Source organism: Maylandia zebra, linkage group LG8 (assembly GCF_041146795.1).
Source record: "Maylandia zebra isolate NMK-2024a linkage group LG8, Mzebra_GT3a, whole genome shotgun sequence".
Taxonomy (NCBI): domain Eukaryota; kingdom Metazoa; phylum Chordata; class Actinopteri; order Cichliformes; family Cichlidae; genus Maylandia; species Maylandia zebra.
This window is the reverse complement of record NC_135174.1, coordinates 2,448,139-2,471,364: the sequence shown is the minus strand read 5'-3', so window position 1 is coordinate 2,471,364 and position 23,226 is coordinate 2,448,139. Positions and strand designations below refer to the sequence as shown.

At 43.0% G+C, this 23,226-nt stretch overlaps 1 protein-coding gene across 7 annotated transcripts in view; it reads right to left on the bottom strand.

Moving 5' to 3' along the window:
• ryr2a (ryanodine receptor 2a (cardiac)) overlaps positions 1-23,226 on the bottom strand; it is a 317,523-nt gene that overhangs the window by 132,201 nt on the left and 162,096 nt on the right. For 4 of the 7 annotated variants that reach the window (XM_014410059.4, XM_024799042.2, XM_076887178.1 and 1 more), the window contains exons 40-53: positions 18,545-18,745; positions 16,240-16,345; positions 15,941-16,084; positions 14,258-14,385; positions 13,273-13,418; positions 11,810-11,924; positions 11,478-11,610; positions 5,734-5,837; positions 2,867-3,002; positions 2,576-2,762; positions 1,690-1,801; positions 1,003-1,123; positions 729-898; positions 104-324 (exon numbers count right to left, since the gene is read on the bottom strand). In XM_014410059.4, the coding sequence (XP_014265545.3) occupies positions 104-324; positions 729-898; positions 1,003-1,123; positions 1,690-1,801; positions 2,576-2,762; positions 2,867-3,002; positions 5,734-5,837; positions 11,478-11,610; positions 11,810-11,924; positions 13,273-13,418; positions 14,258-14,385; positions 15,941-16,084; positions 16,240-16,345; positions 18,545-18,745 (2,024 nt within the window). The remainder of the gene's footprint in view (positions 1-103; positions 325-728; positions 899-1,002; positions 1,124-1,689; positions 1,802-2,575; positions 2,763-2,866; positions 3,003-5,733; positions 5,838-11,477; positions 11,611-11,809; positions 11,925-13,272; positions 13,419-14,257; positions 14,386-15,940; positions 16,085-16,239; positions 16,346-18,544; positions 18,746-23,226) is intronic. The other 3 variants (XM_014410055.3, XM_024799043.2, XM_024799041.2) reach the window with 2 other exon arrangements.

Below are 23,226 nucleotides of genomic sequence, written 5' to 3'. Positions count from 1 at the left end.
CAATCAAATACGATCTATAGCATGTGTTTTTAAAAAAGGGTAGACTAAATGCTAAATACTCATTAAAGGTTGACTCATATGTGCATGTATGTCTTCATCTTACCCACAAACAGCAAGCAGACACTCCTCTATGGAGTCCCTCTGAGCTTTGGTGAGGCAGCAGCCTTTGGACAGGCGATAAACCGTATGAAGCAGCGAGTCAATTAGTGAGGCGAACGGCTCCGTCCCCGCAAACAGCGGCGCACATTTAGTCAGGAGAGGCAGCACTGCTGTACACAGATACCTGTTGAGCGCCAGTGCCATGTCTGTGGCACTCAGAGCAACCTAACACAAAGAATAGAGAGAAACAATAACAACGTAATAGAGAAACTACATGTGTGGCATGTACATATGTTTTTATACCTCTGGGGGAATACTATACACAGTGAATAAAGTGCGTAGTTGTGCCAGTAAGAAACAATATCAAAGGCTAAGTGTCGTGTTCCCTGGGCCTTGGACCGATGGGCTTTGAGTTTTCTGGAGTTCTTCTGTTTTTTAGTAGTGATTAACTTTGTATTTTGGTTCTATTTTCTGTTGTGTTGACATGTATCCTTCTGTTGTTGGTTTCCTTGTTTATTGCTGTGTTTTTTGTGTGTGGTTCAGTCATGACTCCTTGTTAGTTTACCTTTTGTCAAATCTGTATTTCTGTTCCTGAAGAGAAAGAAATATACACACAGACAGAAACTTACGGTGTCCAGAGAGGCGGCAGACCTCAGGTCTGGTAAGAACCCAACCTCCAGAAGGTGGAGAAGAAAATTCTGGTCTTCTATACCATAGACACGGTCCAGGAACAGCACCATGGCTGCTTTGTGGTCTGGGCAGAAACCTGCTGACATGTCTGGCTCCACAACCAACCCATCTGTACATGCACGCAAACACAATTCAATTCTTGATTGCTGATATTACAGGATCAGTTACTGTTATTACTGGATTAGATGTCATCATGTCAGATGACTTTCTTACCTTTAGCCAGGTTAGGCATAGAGAATGAAATACTGATGACTCCCACCAAGTCTTCAATAGGAATAAGAGACCTCAAAATCGCTCTGATACGGATAGCTTCACCTTTACCAGCATGGATCAGCTAATAGAAAAGAGGTAGGGCTTAAGTGAGTGCACTATATACGTAAGGCTGCATGTAGGAGTTGTGCATTTTGAATCGCTGGTACTCCACTTGAAGGCCAGCCAGCACGGAGCCCGTAAGACCAGCGACAACTCTCACTATCAGTGACTCAATAATCCAAAATATTAAAACAAGCTCAGTCCCAAACCCCTCTTAGCTGGGAGCTATTGTCTGAGACATAGAGGATAAAGCTACGGGAATTCTTGCTTCCGGGCAATCTAAAAGTCTTTGTGCATGCAATATCTGCAAACAACAACTACTCAAAAGAGGCTTTGAAAACACATTCTGCTCACTAAAGAGACACGTCGAGCACACTTTTAATCTGTTTGTGAACACAGTCAGCTATTCAGACACGATGCAAATGAAGTCGGGAGAAAACTTCTCTCCTCAAACATTTCCTAAGGCATTTTCCAGTCAGGTGCTCTAATTGGAGATAGGACCCTGTATAAACAGGTCACTGACGAGGACGACAAAGACAAAACAGAGACAGCTGAACAAACACACGTGTGCAGTACAAAGTAACTCACATGCATCTCTGGAGCACAGCGGCCCAGCAGGTCAATGAGAGCAGAGTAGAAGGTCATGATGGCATTTCCCATGTGAATTGTATCATCTTCCTCTTCCCCTGGCATGTCACTGCTACACACAGAGACACACTCTCATATTAAATGCCCCTAAATACTTCAGACCATTTTCTTCTGACCTGTTATGCTCATTTCCCACTCTGTGCTTGTACTGTAGTTACTCATGAACTTAGTGACAGGATAATTGGTTCAGGCTGATGTTTGTCTGAAATTGTTCTTTTCTAAATGGAAAACACAGGAAGAGATAATCTGCTTGAACATTGTTAGTACTGGAAATACGACACGTAGTTTAGGAAGTTACCAAAAGGTGTGCCGAAGGAAAATAGTGCGCTCAAAGTCATATCCAACTGAACCCTGGGATTTTGTGGCAGGCATTCATAACTATTCAATATATACATCTGCACAACAAATTATAATTGCTATGAGTCAGCATTTTGTATGCCCTAATTTCCATCTTAAGAAAATCCCTTAACATTTAACAGGCTGTTTACAAGCCATCTAGACTTGTAGACTCATGTACAGACCTTTGTAAGGAATTTAGTCTACCAGGCAGACCAAATGCAAACAGTCAACATGATTGTGCTAGCGAGCGCTTCCTGTTAAAAGTGAGGTCTTTCTTGCCAGTGTCGCCAAGTGCTGCTTATAGGGAGTTATCTGACGGCTGGTACCTTGAGTGTCTGGAGATAACTGCTGCTATGAATGGGTGCTGTATAAATATAAAGGAAATGTAATTGATTCTTGCCTGTTCAGTCCAACTGATCAGTCCTGTTCTGTCAGTGTGAACTTTAATATGTATATGTAAGTAATCAGGTTAGAAGTGTTGTCATACAGTGCCTTGCTGCTCTCAGACATAGGAGACGGACCATCTCTGGAGGGATCCTGAGAGATCTTAATGGCCTCCTCCATTGCTGCCAACAACCCATCACCACCTTCACCTCGAAGAGCCGGGCCAAAACATTCTGGTCGACGAATAAGGAGCCTTACCACAACATTGGCATTCTCCTCCACACTTTCACCTGGCCACATAACAGGGACAAGTTGCTAAGTTTGTGGTTGCACATGATACAAACTCCAGTGGAAAATAAATGATCTGACTGCAGTCGTATGGTTACATTTTTACCATTGCAGAAGACAGCAAAGCGCAGGAAGTCAAGGTATCGTTCCCCCTCCACAGGGTTCCAGCCAATGTCAGGGTATCCCTTACGGACCAGCATCACACAGCTCTGCAGCCCACACCCAGCTAGATATTGTACCACCTGCAAAAATAAATTATTATTATTATTTTGGGTTGTTTGTTTCAAAAAGAAAAAATATAGCACAGTGGAAAGACACCTACAATTTAAATTTAATTAACAGAGATAGAACAAAGCACAAAGGGCTTCAGCAGTATGGGATAGAGATGGACCAATCCGATATTATGTTTCGGTATCGGTCCGATACTGACGTAAATTACTGGATCGGATATCGGAGAGAAATAAAAAATGTAATCCGATCCATTAAATATCAAAAAAGCACCTCACAAAACTTGCGACATGGCGACTCGGCTCATAACCGTAGCACGTCGGAGCAGTGCGGTCACGTGATAGAGCCGCTGTGTGTGTTTGTAGCCTCGCTACCAAACCAGCATTTCATCTCCGAGGAAGTGATCCCAGAGAAGTAAAGCAAGTGTGTAAGTCCATCTCTGAATGTCTGTAAAGCATTCCAGCGTTAAGCTTAACAACCGATATATGGAGCGACTGCCTCTCTCTCTCTCCCTCTCCTGCTCCTACTTCAATCATGAAACTGATCAATGATCAGCTGATCGGCTTTTCTCTCTTGTTTGTTTTTGGCCCACTTCGTGCCAGAAAGAGGAAACCAGCGGCTGAACAACAGCAGCACGTTTAGGGCATGAACAGGGAAAAGGGGCACAAAGACATACTTTTCTTTCTTATTCTCATTTAAAATGTCGAGCTTTTAATAAATAATTATCCGAATATTAAACCCAAAGTTTTAATCTGATGTAAAACGTATAGAAGTCCATTACTGTATATAGTAACTGTTAAGTTTAATATACCCTAGTAAGCTATAGCACTTTTTCCTTTGGGAAGATACCATCTGTGCAGTCTGCAGTTCTGTAGAAGAAAGATGTTGCTGGGAGTTTGCAACCCTATTAGTCAGGTTGCTTAATATTTCTGCTAAGTTCTCTTTAAAACACCAGAACAGGGAGGATGGAGCAGGTTTAAGTTTATTAGATTGATCAGTTTTGCTGAACTTTGAAATATTTTGGGTGCAGTGTTCTTTACATACAGGTTTAACAGAATAGCTTTAGTGTTGTTGTTTATTTAAACTTGAGTATGAACTTATCAAAATGCAGCAAGATATTAAAAAACAGTTTTATTGATTAAAACACACTATATCGGATTCATATCGGTATCAGCAGATATCCAAATTTATGATGTCGGTGTCGGACATAAAAAAGTGGTATCCCTAGTATGGGATGCCCGACCCGTTGCCATGGGACATAAACTGTGCCCATAGCTAGAGCTTGGTTCACATGACCGGCAGCGGGGACGGATCTACTGTGGTGGCATGTGCCACCTTAAAATAATCTCAGCGTGTAGCTTTCTGGATTTTATACTAATACATTTGTTTCCGGTGTCACCAATTCATAGCCTTTACAGACTATACGGGAATAATGGAAAATCTCAATTTGGCGGCCTGAAGATTTGCTTTGTGCAGGTGATGCTGTAGCCCAGTCACAGTCAGATAAAAGTAGAAACCTTTGGTCAGAATTACTACTCCTGTGGTGTAATGTACTGTAAACTCTAAAGCAAAATTCTAATAAGATGACTGTATAAAAAGTTATTGTTGTGTTGAAAGCCAAATACATTTGATTCTTGTTATTTATTCATTTTTGTTTAACAGTTGTTATTTTCTGACCTTGATGGACAATTTCATTTTTAACCAATGGGAATTGTTCTCCAGCCTTTAACCGTTTTCCGTTTGGTTACGCTGGTAAGGCTGATAACTAAATATGAGGAACATTGTTGCTGTTGAAAAAGAGGTTGAAAAGCGAGACGTCTGTTTTGTTAACTGCTAGATCTGGAGACCTGAAGCTGTTTCTTGTAAATGCAAAGTGCTTTGCACTGGCGAGTAGACTTTACAGTTGCCGCTGCTAACCAACATGCTGAAATGTTAACCCCGCTAACTGCTGCTATATAAACTCGTACTCTCTTTTTTCTAAGTGGTTTTAGCTTGGAAGCTGAGTACATATTTGCATCTACATGTTTTAAAGTAGTGTTTCTGCTAACCACTGCTATTATCAATTTGTATAATGAATGGGGTATAGTGAGACTGCTGTCTTAAAGGAGCAGTATGAATAAGACCTATGGAACTGATTAAGTTAATTTCATGATTGGTAAGGAATCAGATGAATATGCATTATAAAATATTTGATTTTGATAGCTGTGCACCAAATTTAAAACAGAACTTGAATTTACAAAGGAATACAGAACCGATTTGGGGATGAAGTTTAAGCCTCATTTTGTACATGCTTTCTTCCTTAAGCAGACATGTTTATGTATAATTGTCAGCGTGCATGTGAAGTAACTCTGAGCTCTGTGGCATATTCAAAGGTGTAGGGAGATGCTGGAGAAGGTTATACATGGAGCCAAGGCTCACCATCTACTTTTGTAACTTTCTCTGAGGCAACAAGAACTTAACAGACCCTAATCTTCATAAGATGGCAGCTCGCACCCTCGCCAGATTCCCCTTGCACCCTGGATACCACCCGTTTGACCCGCTGCCCTGTGGTCGACACCTCAGGTCAATCAAGTCATATCTTCTTCCCCAGACTGTATTTTATTCCACCACAGTTGGTACAATTTTGTTGTACATGTGCTGTGACAGTAACAGGCTCTTCTATTCTATAGGCTAAAGTGACCTCAGAATATCTAATACAATTTACGGTTTTCCTTTTGTGTGTGTCTAAGTCTTTGTCAGCCTCACCTTCTCCAGGTCTGGCTCTCTTAAAGCAAGGGCAAGCTCATTATTATCCATGACTGATGCTGCAGCCACATCCAGAGGAGTGGATCCTCGCATAGATGGAGATGCTGAGAAGAGGAAAAGACATATGTAAAGTGTATGCAACTATACAAACTTTCACAATAGACAGTCATTTGCTCCAAAGCAACAAACATCCCAGAGCTAGAGAGGGTAGTCTGTCAATCCAAAAGTCAGTGGCAATCTGGGAGGTAGAGCAGGTCACCTACTAATCAGGAGCTTGGTGGTTCAACCCCCATCTGCTCTAGTCTTCATGCCAAATATCCTTGGGCAAGATACTAACCCCCAGTTGCTTTACGATGCAGCCATCAGAGCGTGAATGTTAGATGTGTAAAATTATGATATTATTTTATGCCATGTTATACCCCCTTTTTTGACACATTGGAATGTGTCAAAAAAGGGGGGGGAAGGTTGAGCTTTAACATCAAACAAGGATTATTTGAATATTTTATAACTTCATTGGTGTCTTTAATAATTTAGGAATGGTAAAGCTTAAGCTAATAGCGGTCCGAGAAGACGGACCTTTTAGAGAATCAGTGAAAAAGCATAAACTATCACTTTCATGTTTAATCATTACTCATTGAAATGAACTGAATAGCGTTTAGAAGATTTGTTAATTTTTTGTCTTTTGTTAAAAAGAGGGGTTTCAATAATTTTCAGACACACCTTGCAAATGTGCTTATAACGAGTTGGCACTCGGCCTTTTGAAGGTCAGAAGCTTCGTTCGGCGTGACTGTCCGGACTGATAAAGTGTAGGAAATGCCTTGAGTGCAGAGGGCTAAATGCAAACACTGCTTACACACACATAAGATATGATTAGAATAAGTCCCTGGGACATTCTGAATGTTTTAGACCAATTCTGAATCACTAGAAGGTCAGTAGATAATAACATTAGATTATTAGGGTTAGGAAGAGAGGTGTTTTGGTTTTCTGTCTCTTACAGAGAAAGGAACAGACACCAATGAGGTCACAGAGATGCGAGGATCCTCCGTAGCAGAGTCAGACACAGTGACTGCCGAGACATCAACTGGGTCCAAGGGTCATGGCGTTTGGGCTCCAGCTAGTCACCACAAAAGGATGGATCCCATAAACACAGCAATAACCATGAAGGGGTTGGCGGAAATCCGGGAACACCAGACCAACGAAGTTCGAGAGGCTTTTGGGCAAAAAGGGGACACCTTCCTGTTCCTTTTTCTGGAGAATACACAGATCGTTGTTTGAAATCGGAGCAGAATAATCCCCTGATCTGTGTTACGACTGAAGGGTTGTCTAACCCCTAAGGTTGAGGAATTAAGAGCAGAGGATCACCCAACTGGACGACACTGGTAGCTGCAGCAATAAAATAAAGGTTAAGAGCTCTTCGGACAGAGGTTCTAGTCTACGTCTGAATGGTATCAGGGAACACCAAATAAAGCTGTGGGAGAACAGGGGAGTGTCATCTGGACCTGCTATCCTTGTAGTAATAGTTTGTCTTGCACCTGACTTGCGCAAACACAGAGGTCATCTTACATATGGTTTGCCCCTCAGGGGGACAAAGGACCTCAGGAGTGAGAAGAGATGAACCCGGCCACACTGGGCTACAGGGTGTTTGTGAGGTCATTATTCTAATGACCTCATCAGGGGGAATTGTAAAATTATGATATTATTTTATGCCATGTTATACCCCTAATTAAAGATTGTGAATTATTATGTAGTTTTAGTTTGCATTATTCTCCTGAATTAGAAGAAGCTGATAACTATTGCATTAGTTAAACTGATTTGCATTACATTAAATTGCTGACTTGTTGTGAATGAATGATATTGTTTTATGATGCATTATATTGCTGAGTTATAAGAAATACTGTTCGCAGAAGGTTATTGTCTAATTTGTCTGAGTAGAAGAGAACAGAGTGTGCTGGAGTTTTCTGCCCCATTTCAGCAGGAGCAGATAAACAGGGAGCCAAGGTCGTAGCTTAGGCGCTGTGTGAGAGAGAGCATGTGAATGTTTAGGCTTTTTATGATAAGGTGGAGGCACCAGAGGTTATAAAAGTTTGAGCAATGCTCCACCATTTTGAGATTTTGAGGCTGTCTGCATCAGTGTCCATCTCCCACGTGTGTGATCATTAAATCATCGTTTGACTCAACCCGGCCGGACCAGTGTTGTTATTGTGGTTTTTTCTCTTGTCTCCATCCCCAATATTTTGAACCTTAACAGATGGAAAGCATAAAAAAGTGCTTGTGCAAATGGGTGAATGAGGCAAGTTGTGCTCAGAGTAGAAAAGTGCTTTATCAGAACCAGTCCATTTACCATTTACTTAATCCCCGAATGTGTGTTAGTGTGAATGCGTAAATGTGTATTCTAAAGTGCTTTGAGTGAGTAGACAAGATTTATATAAATATACACTGCAAAAACTCAAAATCTTAATATATTCTAGTCAAAATATCTCATCACACTTAAATAAGACACAATCAATTACAGAGTAACATTTCAGTGAGATAGAAGAACTTGTTTTTAGACAGTGCATGTTGGATCTGGAGAATTTTCACTTGTTCCATTGGCAGATTTTTTCACTTATTTCAAGCAAAAATATCTCGTATTAAGATGTCCAAGCTGTGAGCTGGTCCCACAGAAGAGGGGCCTGAAAACTGAAGGCTCTGCCTCCCATTCTACTTCTAAATACTCTAGGAACAACAAGTAAGCTTTGTTCCCATACTTGAAACAAACTGTCAAGTTTCATAGCTAATGCATTCATACCATGAATACTGGTGGAGGACTGTGTTCAAGTCCTCCACCAGTATGTCAATGTTCATTTTTCACCCTGACAGAGAGCGCCAAAACGGCACCAAGTGCATGTCTCATCATTGCTCTTGGGGACTTTAACAAAGCCAATCTGAGCCATGAGCTTCCAAAATATAAGCAGTATATTAAATGCCCGACCAGAGAGGAGAGGACATTAGACCACTGTTACAGCACGATCAGCGGGGCCTATCGCGCGGTGCCCCGCGCTTCACTCGGTCTTTCTGACCACGTCATGATCCACCTGATCCCCGCGTACAGACCGAGGCTGAAGCTCTCCAAACCTGTCGTGAGGACTAAAAAACTGTGGAGCAACGAGGCTGTGGAGGAGCTTCGCACGTGTTTGGAGACCACAGACTGGGACACAATGAAGGCTGCTTCTAACAGCTTGGACGAGTTTACGGACACTGTCACCTCCTATATCCACTTCTGTGAGGACAGCATTGTGCCATCACGCACCAGGGTGAGTTATAACAATGACAAACCCTGGTTTGCTCCTAAACTCAAAAAGCTGTGGCTGGAAAAGAGAAGGGCGTTCAGAAGCGGAGACAGGGACTGCTACAGAGAGGCCAAGTACAGGTTCACTAAAGAAGTGGACGTTGCTAAACATCAGCACTCTGAGAAGATGCAGCAGCAGATCTCAGAGAATGACTCGGCCTCTGTGTGGAAAGGTTTTAGGAATATCACCAACTACAAGCCTAAAACCCCCCACTCCACTGATGACTTGCTCTTAGCCAACACCCTTAACGACTTCTACTGCCGTTTTGACGAGCCATCAGGCAGCCTTCACACCTCCAACGGCCCCAACAATAGAGACACTTTGGACACTAATTCCCCCACCTCTCCCCCCTCCACAGAGCCATCACCACCTTCAAACCGTTCACCTACAACACCCCCCTCCTCACCCCACACAAAAGAGGATTTCACACCACCTCCTCCCACCACAACTCTTCATATTCATGAAGCAGATGTGAGGAAGCAGTTTAAGAGTCTGAATGCTCGGAAAGCTCCCGGCCCAGACGGCGTGTCTCCTGCCACCCTCAGACACTGTGCAAACGAGCTGGCCCCAGTGTTTTCTGGCATTTTCAACTCCTCACTGCAGGCATGTCATGTGCCTGCCTGCTTCAAGTCCTCCACCATAATCCCTGTCCCCAAGAAACCTAGGATCACTGGACTAAATGACTACAGACCCGTGGCTCTGACATCTGTGGTCATGAAGTCTTTTGAGCGCCTAGTTCTCTCCCATCTCAGGACCCTCACGGCCCCCCTCCTGGACCCCCTGCAGTTTGCATATAGAGCCAACAGGTCTGTAGACGACGCCATCAACATGGCCCTACACTTCATCCTGCAGCATCTGGACTCCCCAGGAACCTACGCCAGGATCCTGTTTGTGGACTTCAGCTCTGCCTTCAACACCATCCTTCCAGACCATCTCCGAGGCAAGCTTTCCCAGATGAATGTGCCTGATCCCATCTGCCGGTGGATCACTGACTTCCTGACGGACAGGAAGCAGCATGTGAGGCTGGGAAAGAATGTCTCGGACTCCCGGACCATCAGCACCGGCTCCCCTCAGGGCTGTGTTCTTTCTCCTCTGCTCTTCTCCCTGTACACCAACTGCTGCACCTCCACCCACCAGTCTGTCAAGCTAATCAAGTTTGCAGATGACACCACCGTTATTGGACTCATCTCGGACGGGGACGAGTCTGCCTACAGGAGGGAGGTTGAACGTCTGGTGTCCTGGTGCAGCCACAACAACCTGGTGCTGAATGCCCAGAAGACAGTGGAGATTATTGTGGACTTCAGGAAGCACACAGCTCCACTCCCCCCCATCATCCTGACTGACACCCCCATCACCTCTGTGGACTCATTCCGCTTCCTGGGTACCACCATCACCCAGGACCTGAAGTGGGAGCCCACCATCACCTCCGTCATCAAGAAAGCCCAGCAGAGGATGTACTTCCTGAGGCAGCTGAAGAAATTCAACCTGCCAACACGGACGATGATGCAGTTCTACACCGCAATCATCGAGTCCATCCTCACCTCCTCCATCACCGTGTGGTACGCTGGAGCCACTATCAGGGACAAACAGAGACTGCAGCGTGTTGTGCGCTCTGCTGAGAAGGTGATTGGCTGCAGACTCCCATCTCTGCAGGACCTGTACACCTCCAGGACATTGCGGCGTGCAGCTCGGATCTCAGCTGACCCTTCTCACCCTGGACACAGTCTGTTTGACCTGCTCCCCTCAGGCAGGAGGCTCCGGTCCATTCGCACCAGAACCTCTCGCCATAAGAACAGTTTCTTCCCCTCTGCTGTTGGACACATGAACAATAACCATATGACTGTTCCCGCTACTAACACATGACCCTACGCTGTGTCACTGCATCATTCCATGTTTGGCACTGATCACCACCTGCACTCATGTATATATCTTTCAACGTAGCACTCTTAATTCTTATTCTCATGTATATATCTCATGTATAGCTCATGCACATATCTTTCTACGTAGCACTTTTAATTCTTATCCCTACTTTTATTTTTTTCCATGTCTATTTAAGTGCTATTTATGACACTATGTTTGCACTGAAGCACCGCAGCAATTTCCTAATGTTGTAAACCTGCTCAACATTTGGCAATAAACCCCTTTCTGATTCTGATTCTGATGTTTGTCTTTTTGAGCTCTATGTCTTGTGGGTAAATTGCAACGTCATTCTTCAAGCTTTTACACAACTCTGTAGCTGCTACCCGTCCTCAACTACCAACGTTAATCAACAACAAAACAATTCTGAGCTAGTTCCCTTTATTCCCTTTATTAATGTTGGTCACCATGCATTGGTCTTCAACATTCCTTCATCTCCTGTTCTCTTCATGATAAATATTCAACTGAAATAATGCTTGTTAGGTCATCATTACTCACCCAGGCCAACACTGCTGTTCTCCAGCAGATAACTCAGATGGTCAAACATGGCTTTCTGGTTCTGACGGCTGATTCGACAGAAGTAACATAGAAAACGACAACAGTTGGCCACCATTTTTGGAAAGGTGATTTCCTGAAAACACACGTGCATCACAGGTTGTTAGACAAAATGACCCTTTGTGTTTATTTATCTGAAAATAATTCAGGGGAAAAACATATATTTAAAACATTTTGTGACACATAATTTATTTGAAATACGAATGCATTTCCCCATTGCTCTACCATTCTTCATCATGACTCTTCAGTATGTCAGCACTATTACTACTACATACCTTGGAGTCTCCTCCACTGAGCACATTGACCATGACCTCCATGACAGTCTCGTGCATTCCCAACGCTCTCATCAGGTTAGGATGTTGGTAAAACACTTTGTTGTTCATGATATCTCTGAGAGGAAGAAGGATGGGTGAAATTTAAACCGACAGCTCAAACTCTTTCATATATTAACTGTTTAATATTTGACCAGAGTGTTTTGTTATTACAACAGTGATATTCAGGTTTTGACATTTAAAAGAGGTTCATGGGTGCTCATTTTTATTATAAGGCTTTTGGATACAAACCAAGTAAGAACAGTTTTGGGTCAAGTGCAACCAACAATGTCTAAAATGGAAAAAGCTGCCTCAAAAACCAGACTTCATTTTAGTTTAAAATCTAATCTCAAACCTAATCTGGGTCACCAACAATGTTGATCTTAACAAACATCTGTCAAATGGAACCAGAGTGCATTTTCAAAGTTGCTAGCAATGGGAATCGCATGCTTGTGACATTAAATCCACCAACTGACTACAAGGAGATTAATAAGGGGAAAAGGGATCATTTCCTTGTATGAAGCAAACCACAATTAGCCACTAGGGAAGAGGACCCATCACCTAAAAGCAGCAATCAATAATGTGAAGGTTACCTATATGACACATGCGCACATGTATTGTGTAGCTTCAGCTAGACTATAGATGTCAACAGTTATCTGCCAGGATTAGCTGGTAAATGCTACCAAGTCCACCTTTACCTTGCCAAGCAAGCTAAAGTGGGACTTGGAAACCACATTAGAGTAACTTGAGCTATGTGAAGCAGACCAAGTCACTAGTTGCAAGCAATCTAATGCACTCCAATGCAAGACAATTTGTTGCTTTGTATTTAAGTGTATAATAAAGTGCTGAAGACGAGGCATGGAATGTGTTTGTTGAGTGGTATCAATCCTGACAGGAAGGCTGCTCTAGATCAAGATGCTGCAAATTGTCTGTGAAGAATGCAACCAAAAGAAAGACTTTTGTGCATGAATACAGGTGTTCTTTGGGCACAAAGGTTTGCAAACCATTGAAACAAAGCATATAACCCATAGGTAAAGTGAAATGTTCCTGTTTTTATTGTGCTGGACTGAGATATACAGATTATGTGTGCCTAAGCCATATCCTTACATGGACACTCTTTAAAGTTAGTCTGAGCAGTTACCCAAGAAGTAAAAGAATACTTGAAGACAAAAGTCCATCTACGACTAAGAGAAATTCTGAATTTGTTTTTATGTGCCTGTAGGGCATTCTGTAGATAGATTAAAAATCAAATATACACACATGCACAAAATTGTAATTGCTCTGTTTCTGAACTTTCATTCACATAAATATTTGTTTACATTTTTCCTCTTCTTGTTGGGAGTTAAAGCAAGTCTAAAGAAGAAAGTACTCCAAAGAAAACAAATCATTCAGACACGCAAGAGCCTGACAGATAAGCGTGCTCTCACCCCAGCCCTCTGATCATCAGTTTCTCCTCCTCTCTTCCCATGCGCACACTCAGCAGAGATCTGATCTGACCGAGAGCCGCTAACAGGTTGATGGTGTCCTCGATTGATACTGAGTTTATAGTGTAGGTTTTAGGAAGAGCCCGCACCTGCACAGACATATTCATACCTTATTAAACTGATTGACATACATTTAATATACAAGCAGAAGCACTGTTACTGTGCAAACGGAGCATGATATTTCACATCTGTACCTGAAGTAAGGAGAGATAAATGAATACACAGAAATTAACAACTTACATTGTTCTTTTCAAATAACTGTAGTGTTACTGTGAGAGTGCAATCTGATGTGGGACAGAAGGATTTTAAATGAAATTTAAATTCTAATTTAATGCTTTTAACACGGATCAATTGAAGAGAAGCTAATATAGGAGAAACACGGGCTCTCTTTCAAGTTCCAGTTCGTATTCTTGCTGCACCATTCTGGATCAGCTGAAGGCGGTTCAGGGAGTTCTTATAGAGCATCACTCTGAGACGGGATGTTTCTAATATTAGTGACACTGTGCAAATAAATGAAGAACGTCCCACATGTTTGTTTGACTTGTGGAACTTGTTGTACTAGACTTGATTATCTGGTGAATTTATGACCACATCATCTGAACAAAGCTGACAGTCGGCCTCTGGTGAACTGGTAGGCAGGTCACTTTTCAACAAATTGAAAAGTAGCACCAAGGATTGTTTGCATGTGCATTTTTTGCTTTCTTAACAATTGTTTTGTTCAATCTGATCTACTTGACAGTTGCCAGATTTATTGTTTGGGACCCCAGGAAGTGTGTCACATATGGAGCAGGCTGGATAGCCGCTCCTCATATTTTCCTAAAAGAACAACTCTCACATCAGATTGTTACAAATATAGCATGACTATATTGTATACATTTATTTGGAGATTCCAGTGGTATGGATTTTCTTTTCTATTACACACACAAACCTGTCCACCAATGCCATCATACTGGCGGTGAAGTAGGACAAACATAGCTCTGACCAGCTCTGGATCCTCTATAACTGACTCCTGAGCCCAGCGCACCATCGTATCGGAAATGAGCTGTTGTAAGGTACCTTAAGGAGAAGGACAGAGAAGGAGGAAGGGAGAGCAGGTCAGAGATTGAATGTCCTGAAGTCAAAGATCTTATTTACTTTTTTTGTCTCATAGCTACTACACTGTTAAAAAAAACATCGTGAAAAAACGGTAATATTCCGGCAGCTGGGGCGCCAAAATACTACCGTAAAATAACAGAAAATAACTTCCTCATAAAAATACGGTTATTTCCAGTAATGAAAGTAGAGTTTGTTGAGCTAATTTTACATGGGATTCTGCCTTTTCCAAGTGCTTTTAGACATCAAATTAGGAACATTTTAACGTGATCAAACAATGAAATTACCTGTAAACAAGGTCAATGAATGTGGCAATATGAATCATAATGCGTAAATGTACAGAAATATACAGTTAACAGTTGGTTTAAATAATAATGGATTGCATTCCCTGGGACAGACTGACAAATTGTTTTCATGTGCTACGTGCAGAGATGTTTTTTTCTGTTCTCAAACTGATCTCCCTGTTGGAGCTCAGTCTGGGGGGAGTGATTTTTGTTATCCTTATCTTTCCTCATGTGGTGCATTTTCCATTGTTATACCTCCTTCCCCATGTGATGTTTTGTGTAATGTATGTATGATCGGAGGGTAAGATGGCGCCGCCATTGCGTGCAATAAGTCGGCAGGTTTATGAAATTTCCCCCTGTGGGAGTAATAAAGGTATATCAAATCAAATCAAATCCATAGCATTACATTTGAATTCAACAGTTCGATCTTTCAAATAACGCACAGATATTTGTGAGATCATGATACATTTGTGAATGTATTTTAACATCTAAATATGCATATGTACAGACAGACACAGTTAATAATCATGAAAATGATGTTTTATTACATTACAGTGATTTAACGTTAATTTACATTTGAAATGTGGAATCAGTCTATTTACGTAACTTTAATGATGTTCTAGAAGAACAGAACAAAACTGTGAAATGCAGTAAAATACTTTTATATTAGGATGTTTTCCTACAGTGCAGCCGCGACCTTGTGGTTGTTAGTTCACATTCATTGGCCGATGCTTAGCGTCATGTTATTATGTGTCCCAACATCCAATGGCATGTCACATTGTTTTCATGGCCACACCCTCACCCCAGTTGCAGAGGCCTATTTCTGTTCAGGAATGTTGTGAATACTTTGAGATTTATATTAATTGCAATTCCTGCCTCTACATTTATTTATTTATTTTGAATTTAACAGATCATTCTCTCACATAACAAACAAATATTTGTGAAATTATGATACATTTCTGAATGTATTTTTTTACAATCTGAATATGCACAAAAAAATATATTTACAAAACAAGTAAATTGTGTTTTATTATATTTACAGTGATGTCATGTTATTTTACCTTTGACATGTAAAATCACAGTCTACTTATGTAAATTTAATGATATTTTAGAAAGACTGCAACTGTAAAATGTACAGTAAGATACTTTGACATTACTATTTTTGGAACAGTGTAGGCTTGTACATTTTCCTATTCATTGAGAATTACTAGCAGCTCATTTAAGAATGGCCTTACTGGGTTTCCTGTCTTTTTTTTCCTTTGGCAGGTTGGCCATCTTCTTCTTTAGATAAGCCACTTTCTCCACCAGTGACATGAGTCGACCTCGTATGGTGAAGTCACTGTCACAGTTTATGCCTCTCTCCTCGTCCAACTCTATACCTAGCAAAATGGGCAGATCAATGCATGTATGGTATGTCTACAATTAATGAATACTGACTATACACACATTACTGTTATATTTATTAAATGATATTATGGCTATTGATCTTATTCTGGCAACTGTAGTTAATGCAGCAGTGTATTGTGAAACTGACCACAGTGCCTCATCAGATCTTCATGGAAGTCTAGCAGCTGTTCTCGGATGTATTCAGGACAGGGACACTCCTGCTTCTCATCCTTAAAGTTTAACAGCATGTTGATCTGCAGATTGGTAAGAGAACCTTTAAAGCGACCATTCGATTTTCAATATAGAAATCCAAAGTACATACACATGTTTAGTTACAAGTTACAAGATGCTGTGAAAGCTGAAAGCTTTACTGAAATCATACATGTTGTGCTTTTGGCAGGACCTTTCTGCACTTTGCACAAATGAAAGCCTGGAGACCTCAATGAGCAGAAGAAACACTGTAAAGATCAGTGGACCAAAATTCTTCCACAACGATGCAAGAGAAAATGGTCCTTTTAGGTTATTGCTGGTAAAAGTGGCTCTACAACATGTCTGTTTAGCTTCTCAGTGATCCAAGTGATGGTACTCTTAAGAGCCTTAAAAGAAGATGACTGGACTATAAAACTTTTGAAAACATTTCACCTCTCGTACAAGAGGCTTCTTCAGTTCTAAAACCAAGAGAGTCCCAGGTTTTTAAAATGGTAATATTTAAACCCAGTGGGACAGTGGCGTGGGGCAACGCCTCCCAGTGGTTTCACTCCAACATGTGAATCATCACATGTGGAAAAAAGTTGTGGATCACTATCACCAGAGGCTTTGGCTGAAACCATTGTGAGACCTTGCCTTACCTTATCATATGACCTAATGAAGTCACTTGACACAAGATGTAAGTGGGGCCTGGGGGCCTGAGGTACCTGGGAGGGGTTGCTGGGGGATCGCTGACAGTTGGTGTCGTAAGCACAGTTGACCTAGACGTCCTCTTTTGCTCCTATAAACCATCTGTTTTCTTGGATCAAGCTGTGAATGCTGGCATGCATGAAAGATTGACCTTTATCTTTTAGGTGTAGATGTACAGCCAAGTCTTGTCCTGTTGAGGTGGCCCTTCTATGCTATGCCATGCATTTTTGGAGTGGCTGTTTGGTTTCTCCGATGTAGAGGTGTCACCTGTCCTCACTGCACAGCACAGCATACACTATGTTGCTTAGTCTGTGTTTGTTTTGTACTTGGGTCAAATCAGCTTTTGTCTGTGTGTGGCTGGGTCTGAAGTAAAGTGGGATGTCACTTTTGGAGAAAATTCTCCTGTTTCTCTTACAAACCTGCTAAATAAGGGGTGCAAAGTTCTTCTGTTTGTCTTTCTTGTCCTCTCTCGCTGGTGTCTGATCTTCTTTTTCTGTGCATCTTTGCTGACTTTATGAACGCCCAATTATGATAACCACATGTTTTAAGAGCTTCCTTTACATGTGTGTGTTCCTTCTTTTTTCCTTCAGGCTTAGAGGGAACATGTTCTGCCCGGTGGTGTAGGGTCCTGATTACTCCAGGTTTGTGTTCCAGAGGGTGATGGGAGTCAAAGAGGAGGTACTGGTCCGTGTGTGTGGGCTTCCGGTAAACTTCGATGTTGAGGTTTCCATTCTCCTTAATGTGCACGGAGCAGTCCAGGAAAGGCAAACAGTCGTCCTTTGTGTCTTCCCTGGTGAAATTTATGTTTTTAATCACTGAGTTGATGTGAGCAATGAAGGATTCTACTTTTTGGATTTTGATTTTGAACCAGGTGTCGTCAACATATCTGTACCAATAGCTAATACTATCCCTTTAAAAGAGCCAAGAGTATACTTCAGACCCGGCCACACACTCAGACAACAACTGGTTCATCCCAAAGACAAAACTCCTAAACACAAACTTAACAACGTAGTGCATGCTGTGCAGTGTAGCGAGGAACGCCCAGACCTCTACATTCGAGAGACCAAGCAACCACATGGCACAACAAGACTTGGCTGTTCATCTGCATCTAAAGGTCAAAGGTCACTCTTTCAAGGATGCCAATGTTCACATGCTGGACAGAGAAGACAGATGGTTTTAAAGAGGACTGAAAGAAGCATCTATGTCCACTGTGAACGGCCATCTTTGAACAGAGACGGGGCTTATGACACCAGCTGTCAGTGTTGAGATCCCTTCCCAGATGCCTTAACGCCCACTCACTGCCTTCTGACCTCAGTATATCACATGATAGGGTGGGGCCAGGTTTCACTATGGGTTCACCCTCAACCTTGGCTGATTAGCTGACAGTTTGCAAAAACTGTGTTTCTATACAAAGCCAAATTAAAATAAAATGTGTATGTAAGTCGCATTATTTACTGCTCTTCACTGAGCAAGAGTCCTCTGCTCGGCAACCATTTGAATTACAGAAAATGGTTACAGTTATATTTATGCTTTATGTTGTTCTGTGGTGTTCCCACCTGTTCCTGTGGGGGAGATCTGAACTCTTTGGTCTTCTTGGCAGTAAGGGCTGCAGACATGTTGAGTGCCAGCATCACCTCATTGTAACGAAATCGTTGGTTTTCTTGGAGACAAGCCACAAAGTCATCAGAGAAGGCCACCACTGCCTCAATACGATGGCGCACCTGGCAGTCACACAGGTACTGCAGCACATGACACATCTACACACACACACACACACACAAACAAAATGACATGGTTTAAAGAAGAAATTTTAAAAAATGCACATAGTGGCCATTAGGAAATCTCTTTCTAAAGCGATTTCGATATTAGGGGAAAGTTCTCATTCTGTGAAAAATGCCAAATCATACTGTTCCCTATCTATCATTGTAGGATTTCAACCCTCAACCTAAGTCAAGACCATGCATGACCCTACAAAACTGACAGATGACGTCAATGCAGAAATCCTGCACAAATGAATTGGTGTCATTACATCATTAAAAAGCTTGTTTAAAGCCCGATACAAAGAATGTCTCGTTTCTGTTTTTTATGGTAAGTATGATAGGAATTTTACCAGAAATTTCACCAGAAATTCTTGGTGTAGCTGCCTCTGTAGGAACAAGAACATTCAGAATTTGCCATAAGATCTGGGTCTTACTGCATGATTCTGGTTCTGGATTCAGCTTTTTCTTTGATTGGGAACTTTCTGTGGAGTTCATTCATTCTACCATCTGCTTCTAAAGATAACTGGCAATCTAAATTAGGCTGTCAATATGAGAGTAAATAGCTTTCTGTCTCTTTATGTCAGCCTTGTGATGAAGTGGTGAACTTTTTAAGAAGTACTCCATGTCTCATCCCACGAGAACTAGAGTGTAGCCCAAAGTAGCTAAGATAACTCATGGATAAGTGCTCTTGCAGCATAACTAAGTGGTGGTTTAGCGTTAACCGGTCCACCCCTAACTATAAGCTTTACCAAAAGGGAAAGTTTTAAGCCTAATTTTAAAAATATAGAGAGTGTCTCTCTATCTATATAAATCCAAACAGGGAACCGGAAGAGGGACCAAATAGCTGAAGCCTCTTCCTTCCATTCAGATTTTAAATACGCTAGAAACCCCAAGTAAGCCTGCAGTCTGACAGAGACGTGATCTGTTAAGAAAATACAGATCACTTGTTAAGATTGGTCCCACATTCACGTGTGTCTTCAAGACACGATCTGCACTCACAGATCACGACAACAGTGCAGTGGTTTGAATACCTGCAGCATGCTCTAATCGCTGTAATAAAATGTTATGATCAGTAGCACTGAATGCTATTGGACAAGCACAGAGATGAGTCCACTGTCAGAGGCCACAAGAAGATCATTTGTAACCTTCACTAAAGCTGTTTCTGTGCTGTGATGAGCTCTGAAACCTGACTGAAACTCTTCAAATAAACCTCTGCAGATGATCTGTTAGCTGTTTTACAACTACTCTTTCAAGGAGTTTTGAGATAACAGATGGTTTGGAGGAAGTAATTACTTAAGTCAGAAAGATCAATCTGTAAATATTAATGGCACTGAAAGTAGCTGTACATAATGGTCCATTTGAGATGCTTATTTTTTCTCTAATGGTTCAAATTTCATTTGTGAAGAAGTTCATCACGTCATTACTAGTCAACATTAAAGGCCCAACAGAGCTGTGACTTTTTGTCAGCCTGGCTAAAGTGCTGAATACAAACCTAGGGTTGTTCTTATGTTCTTCAATCAGTGATGAATAATAAGATATTCCAGCTTTATGGAGGGATTGAATATGAAGGAGCAAACAATTTCTCCAGGCTAAATGATGATCTTCTCAATTACTGAGACACCATTTCCTCTCTAGCTTACGTGTCATCTGCTTTAAGGTGCATATTTGTGAGCTACACCAGGGCATGAAGTACTTCTGATTTAAGGTTTTCTCTTTCAGAGGAGCAACAGTATCCAGTTGTATTAAGTGAAGATGTAAAAATATTAACAAGATAATCGACCTCTGTGGGAGTAGCATTCAGGTTGCTGCTCTGGACACAGAAGAAGGTAACAGTGGAGTAAATCAATCTGTTGATCAATTATTAAATCATTTACTAACAGGGACTTGGAAAAGACGACCGTATTATTTAAAAATTCTATGTGAAAGGGCCTTTATGGTATGTGATGTATTAAGTTATTATAATTTCTCCGGTACTTCGATGATGCATAACGTTGGGTTACTTAACGTAATCCCTGGTTCTTTGATAACAGAGTGAGGTGTTTCACTATGGGAATCGCCTCGGCGTGACCAACTACGGAAGCTCCAATGACACCACGTCTGTCTATGACAGACCTGTCGAGCCGTGCTCAGGGCTCCGCCCCCAGCTCCTCCTAACTCATTCCAAGCAGATTTCTTTCCGTGCCTAAGCAAGGAGGGAAGTGTTGGTGAAACACCTCACTCTGTTATCAAAGAACCAGGGATTACGTTAAGTAACCCAACGTTCTTTTTCTAACTTCGCTCGGTGTTTCACTATGGGAGACATGGCCCACTCCCGGATTGCACCAGCTCCCGAAGCTACTCTCCAGTGCTACTCCAGGATCTCAGGTCGAACCTGAGGCACCAGAATCCAGCACCGTCTGAGCCAGGGATGACTGTGCAACATCCAGCCGATAAAACCGGACAAACGTGTGCGGCGTAGCCCAGCTTGCTGCCGCACAAATATCCTGGACTGATACACCTCTGAACAACGCCCAGGATGTGGCCACACCCCTAGTGGAGTGTGCTCGGAGTCCCGGGGGGGCCTGTAAGCCCTTACAGCTATAAGCCAGAGCTAAGGCCTCTACAATCTAATGAGCTAGTCTCTGGCGTGATACGGGCCTGCCCTTGTGAGGGGAGGCCCGGGAAACAAACAGCTGATCCGACTTCCTGAATCCAGCTGTTCTGTCAACATAAGTCCCCAAGGCCCGGACAGGGCACAAAGTGTTCAGCCTCTGCTCCCTCTCGGAAGAGAATGGAGGGGGGTGAAAAGCTAGGAGCTCTACTGTAGGGCACCTGTATGATGTTTCCAACACTTTAGGGACAAAGGCTGGGTTAGGCCTCAGGAGTGCTTTAGTGAGTCCCGGGGCCAACTGTAGACAAGAGGGGTGAATAGACAGAGCCTGTAATTCACCAACTCTGTTGGCTGTGGTTAGAGCCAACAGCAGAGTGGTTTTAAGAGAGAGAAACTTCAACCCCACTGCCCCAATAGGCTCAAAGGGGTGGTGGGAAAGGGCGTCTAAAACGACTGACAGATCCCATAAAGGGACCAGTGGTCTAGAAACTGGGAGCGTTCGACGCGCCCCTCTCATGAAGCGACCTACAAGGGGGTGCTGCCCAGCAGGTTTATCACCAAACCCCACGTGGCAGGCTGAAATAGCTGCTAAATAGACCTTTATAGTGGAAAAAGCTTTCCTTTTGTCCAGCAGGTCTTGAAGAAAACACAACAGCTCCACCACTGAACACTGAAAAGGGATAATCTGCTTTTCATGGCACCACTCTTCAAAAACACGCCATTTACTGCTGTAAATGGAACGGGTGGAGGAGGCTCTGGCATTCTGAATGGTTTCAATAACCTTCGGAGGCATGCCTGCTGCCTTCAAATTCCACCTTTCACGGGCCAGGCCCAGAGAGCAACCTGGTCTGGATGGGGATGGTATATCTCCCCCCGCGCCTGAGACAGAAGGTCCCTGCGGATGGGGAGTGCCCATGGCTCGTCCACCAGAAGCTGGATGATTTCTGCTATCCAGTGTTTGGATGGCCACCGTGGAGCTATTAAAATCAGAGACAGCCCCTGATCCCTCACTCTGATCAGTGTTGGGGAGATCAGGCTGAGGGGAGGGAAAGCATACAGCAGAGTTTTTGGCCAAGGATGGGCCAGCGCATCCACGCCCAGTGGCGCGTGTGCGTCTGACAGGGAGAAAAACAGGGGGCACTGTGTGTTTTCTCGCGAGGCGAAGAGATCTACGGCAGCCCGGCCGTATCTCTGCCAAATCTGCTCCACCACCTGTGGGTGAAGCCTCCATTCTCCGAACAGTGGATTTCCTCTGGACAGGAGGTCCGCCCCCCTGTTCAGAATTCCTGGCACGTGAGTTGCCCGAAGGGAGAGGAGCCGAGTGCTGCTCCACATAATTATTTCCCTGGCTAACCTGTGTAGCTGCCGGGAACGGGTGCCGCCCTGGCGGTTGATATAAGCAACTACAGTGGAGTTGTCTGTTTTCACTAAAACATGTTGACCCCGGAGATACGGCAGAAAATGCCGTAAGGCTAGGAGCACTGCGCGGAGCTCCAGCACATTTATGTGATTCAGAGTGAGTCTCTGTGACCAAACGCCATTCACTGCTCTGCCCATCATAGTCGCACCCCAACCTGACAGGGATGCATCTGTGGTCAGCGTCACCCTGGATGATACTGCCCCGAGCGGTACCCCCACCGCGAGAGCTGTCGGGCTCCTCCAGGGCCGGAGAGCCGCGATACACGGCTGCGTTATTTTTACACCACGACTGAGATGTCGGCGAGGGCACAGCTGCAGAGAAGCGACCCACCGCTGAAAATCTCTCATCATAAGCAGCCCCAAGTGTACCACCGATATCACCGAGGCCATGAGGCCGAGGAGGCGGAGACAGAGTCGGAACCGCACGACTTTCCCCAGCTGAAAACGGGAAAGACAGTGAGTGAAGGAT